The 4564-nt window shown below is 36.0% G+C and overlaps 1 protein-coding gene across 1 annotated transcript in view; it reads left to right on the forward strand.

Moving 5' to 3' along the window:
* The window catches only part of LOC106476696, an 11367-nt gene extending 8637 nt beyond the window's left edge, over positions 1 to 2730 (forward strand). The window contains exon 7 of the mRNA XM_022380492.1: positions 2699 to 2730. Within this exon, the coding sequence (XP_022236200.1) occupies positions 2699 to 2707 (9 nt within the window). The 3' untranslated portion in view covers positions 2708 to 2730. The remainder of the gene's footprint in view (positions 1 to 2698) is intronic.
* The last annotated feature ends 1834 nt before the right edge of the window (positions 2731 to 4564 follow it).

A 4564-nucleotide genomic window follows, 5' to 3' on the forward strand; every position in this document is an offset into this window, starting at 1 on the left:
TTCGTGAGACTTCTGAGTCTGATCAAATGTTCTAAATAATCCAGTAATATTTAAAGTATTCGTGAGACTTCTGAGTCTGATCAAATGTTCTAAATAATCCAGTAATATTTAAAGTATTCGTGAGACTTCTGAGTCTGATCAAATGTTCTAAGTAATCCAGTAATATTTAAAATATTCGTGAGACTTCTGAGTCTGATCAAATGTTCTAAGTAATCCAGTAATATTTAAAGTATTCGTGAGACTTCTGAGTCTGATCAAATGTTCTAAGTAATCCAGTAATATTTAGAGTATTCGTGAGACTTCTGAGTCTGATAAGTAATGGGTAGAAATGGTAAATATCCCTGCCAATGTTACACTAAAGTGTGTGATCTCGTAAGATCATGTATTCCTGTCTACAACATTCAAATATAAGTGAAATGATAATTTGCGTGAGACACGCGTGAATAAGCAAAAAATGTTTAACGTTGGCTAAAAACGCAGAATTTCTCTTGTTTAAATAGTGCATGCGCATATATATATATCATTTGGAATTATAATGGAAACAGTTTCTGCACGAAGGCTAGTACAACAAGCACGTGTTTTTAATTACGTTATTTACATGTGCACAGCACGCAATACCAGAAACACGTACGTGCGTATTCAGTCATTAACCTCTCGAGCACTCCCAGTAGCTCAGCGAAAATCTGAAGTCCTAAAAAGCTAAAAACTGAGTTTCGAAACCCGTAGTGGGTACAGTATAGATAGCCCATTGTGTAGCTTTGTGTTTAACAACAGACATTTCTAGTCTGGTGATCAGGTAACCACGTTTCACAGATAGGCCTGTGTGGTGGTGATTGTTTACGTAGCTACAATGTTCTGAGTACGATCTTTAAAGTTGAATATCCCACGTACTACTTACTCACCACTTCATTAAAGTCTTGTTTCATACAGTATGACTCACCACTACATAACAGTCTTGTTTGAACAGTATTACTCACCACTACATAACAGTCTTGTTTGTACAGTATTACTCACCACTTCATTAAAGTCTTGTTTTATACAGTATGACTCACCACTACATAACAGTCTTGTTTGTACAGTATTACTCACCACTTCATTACAGTATTGTTTGTACAGTATTACTCACCACTACATAACAGTCTTGTTTGAACAGTATTACTCACCACTACATAACAGTCTTGTTTGTACAGTATTACTCACCACTTCATTACAGTCTTATTTGTATAGTATGACTCACCAATTTATAACATTCTTTTATCATACAGTATTACTCACCACTTCATTACAGTTTTGTTTTTACAGCATGGCTCATAACGATCTTGTTTTGCGTAATTATGATAAGGTTGTGGTCCATGAAATGGTACCATTAATCACGCACGTTATAAAGACCATATCCTACGACCGTTTGTTCTGCTATATGCTAATACAGTTAACCCCACCTTTAGCCTAATGAATAATGACGTTTGACCCTGATGTGATAAAATGGTTGACATTTATTCTTTGAAAAGAATAGATCTTTCCTGATCACGTAACTTACAGAAAGCGCAACATTAGCATTCACCACTTTGGACGTCGCGCCCTCTATTGTTTCTTGACAATGGTAGTGATCAAGTTGAGTGAATACACTCTGAATCTTGAAAGCAGTACCAAAATGGCTCATGAAAGACAGCTGAGAGAACCTTATATAGGTGATTATGTTATTTTTGGTTGATATAATATTTCGCAGGTGACCTAATTCTTCCATTAGTGTTTCAACATTTGTACAGAAACTCAAAATGTCTTGCATGCTATAGTGAGAAGCAAGACTTTGATGGCGACTTCAGTAAATTTAAACTCTTGTTCCTGGAGCTCATAAATTCCATTGCTGTAAACGAGAGCCAAGAAGTTCCCTATGCTGTTTTGATAAAGACAAATCACGAATCAGATCATTTAGCTCTTTCTATGTGATCAGATGAGGCAGGAACATAATTACTAGATGAAGAGGATGAAGGTGATTCATCGTCTTCTTGGCTGGTTTACTCTTCTGTTTCCCAATTTCCTGGTGGATGTGACACTAGAAGACCATCCAATGAAGTACTGGTTTAATTGGAGATTCAGTATCTGGATATTTATTGTATTGTTTGGTTTTGCTTGAATATCCAGAAACATTAGTTGTGCAAAAGTAACAGTCAGTCAGATGATCTCTTCTTATTCAGCCACTGTGTCAAGCCAAATGTGTAAACTATACAAAACACATGTGGAGTCCATTGCTTTTCTTGGTCACCAATTTTACACTCAAAATAGCGGGAGTAGACTACTTTTACCTTCCATGTGATGTTTATCCCTCGTGAAACTATCATATATTTTCCACAAATGTAGCAGAAACTGTTTGGGTGATTTTTGCACTATCGGACTTCACTTGAACTAGAGGCAGCCAGCATTTCAAATGATTTTCTGAAAATTATAAAATAATTTATGTTTACAGAACTAGAGTTTAAAAGATTTTTGAAATAGAAAGTTTTGCAGAATTTGATTATATCGTAGGTATGATATGAGGAAGAAGATCTGACTTTGTTTTGACTGGGCACAGAGGCGAAGTGACCAACTGAGTGAGTGAGAGGCAACTGAGAGAGAGGTGTCTGACTTTTATGCTCAATCGAGGGACTTCTCGAATTTTCTAGCAAATTGACCACATGAGGGTTTCGTGATTCCCGGGGAGAGCAGGTGAGCGTGGGAATGAAGCAAAAGTGGTTCAATTCGCTACAATTATATCGAAAACAAATAGCATATATGAACAATATATTTGGATTTTAAACCAATACAATACAGTCAATGTTAGAAGTTATCAAAAATGTATGAATTTTACCAATTAAACTGCTCAAGTAAACTTAATTTCACAGATAAGTCTATTGTACTTAGTTGATAAAATAAATAGATATTACAATAACTATCTACAATCTAAAGGTGGGGAACAAATTCTGACTAAATGTTTGAAATCGGCACCATGAAATTACCACGAATCACTGCAGTAACAAATTCGTTGTAACTATGACAACAGTTATGCCCAATCAATTTAGAAGTCGATATGTGGTGGGTTTATGGTGAGTTTATCGACTTCTAAATTCCATGAAATGGTACCATTAATCTAATTTGACCTACAACCTGAATGTAGAAGAAGTTGAATCGGGTACAACCCCAGTTTCTTATTGGGAAGTGACACGTACAGTATGATGTGTGGTGGACTTATCAATCTCTACACTCCTGGAAATGGTACCATTAATCTATATGCATCTGCAAAACAGAAGGTTGCTCCACAGGTCTTTGGACCACCCACTGAGGTTGCTCCACAGGTCTTTGGACCACCCACTGGAAGTGATCTTGGCACCATTCCACTAGATCGTGTAGAACAGATAACACCACTAGATCGTGTAGATTAAATAACACCACTAGATCGTGTAGATCAGATAACACCACTAGATCGTGTAGATCAGGACACACATCTTATTTACCTTTCAAAATAACATATTTTTGAAGTCTAGGCGGTTGTGAAGTGTTTAGGTCTTCTATTGGTGTTGGTATTCCAATCTTGGCAGATAGTGTGAACATTTAGTCGTAATGGTGAAAATATGAAATATATCGAAAAATTGGTTTTGAAATTTGTACAGTGCATAAAAAAGTTGAGTAACAATCGAAATTGTAAACCTATTATTAAGTTAAATAATGTTTTAAAATAATGTAAATCTCCTCTCACCCTCAGTTATGTAAATCAGGCATCAGATGCTCAATCATATGATCTGATATGTGCAAATGATTGATCGTCGAACCTGTGCTTTGTCTTGTAGTTTAACTCTGTAAAATGAATCTCATAGTTTAAAATTATACACATGGTTTGATCTAAAGAAAAAATCATTTAGTTGTTTCATTCACGTGAAGAGCCATCAGACAAATGGAAGTCAGCCAATTACAACTGTGTTGTGAATTTGCTGTGAGTCTCACAAAGTATCACCAGAAAAATGTAGAAAAGCTAATAAACTAGTGATAACTAAAGCAGTTAATCACTATTTGTAGATTCACTATCGTAGGATACCTGTTCGAGAGTGAATCAGATGTTCTCAGCCGCAACTAGACACCATATCGGAGTACAAGTTGTTGAAAATCATACCTTACAAGGCCAGCCTGTGTGTCAAGTGCTCAATAAGATGTTTTCCACAACAGTAAGGCGTAAAACAGCTTATTTGGTGTTATCTGATCTACACGATCTAGTGGTGTTATCTGATCTACACAATGTAGTGGTGTTATTTAATCTACACGATCTAGTGGTGTTATCTGTTCTACACGATCTAGTGGTGTTATCTGATCTACACGATCTAGTGGTGTTATCTGATCTACACGATCTAGTGGTGTTATTTAATCTACACGATCTAGTGGTGTTATCTGATCTACACGATCTAGTGGTGTTATCTGATCTACACGATCTAGTGGTGTTATTTAATCTACACGATCTAGTGGTGTTATTTAATCTACACGATCTAGTGGTGTTATTTAATCTACACGATCTAGTGGTGTTATTTAATCTACACGATCT

The sequence above is a fragment of the Limulus polyphemus genome, unplaced genomic scaffold (assembly GCF_000517525.1).
Source record: "Limulus polyphemus unplaced genomic scaffold, Limulus_polyphemus-2.1.2 Scaffold11263, whole genome shotgun sequence".
In the NCBI taxonomy this organism is placed as follows: Eukaryota; Metazoa; Arthropoda; class Merostomata; order Xiphosura; family Limulidae; genus Limulus; species Limulus polyphemus.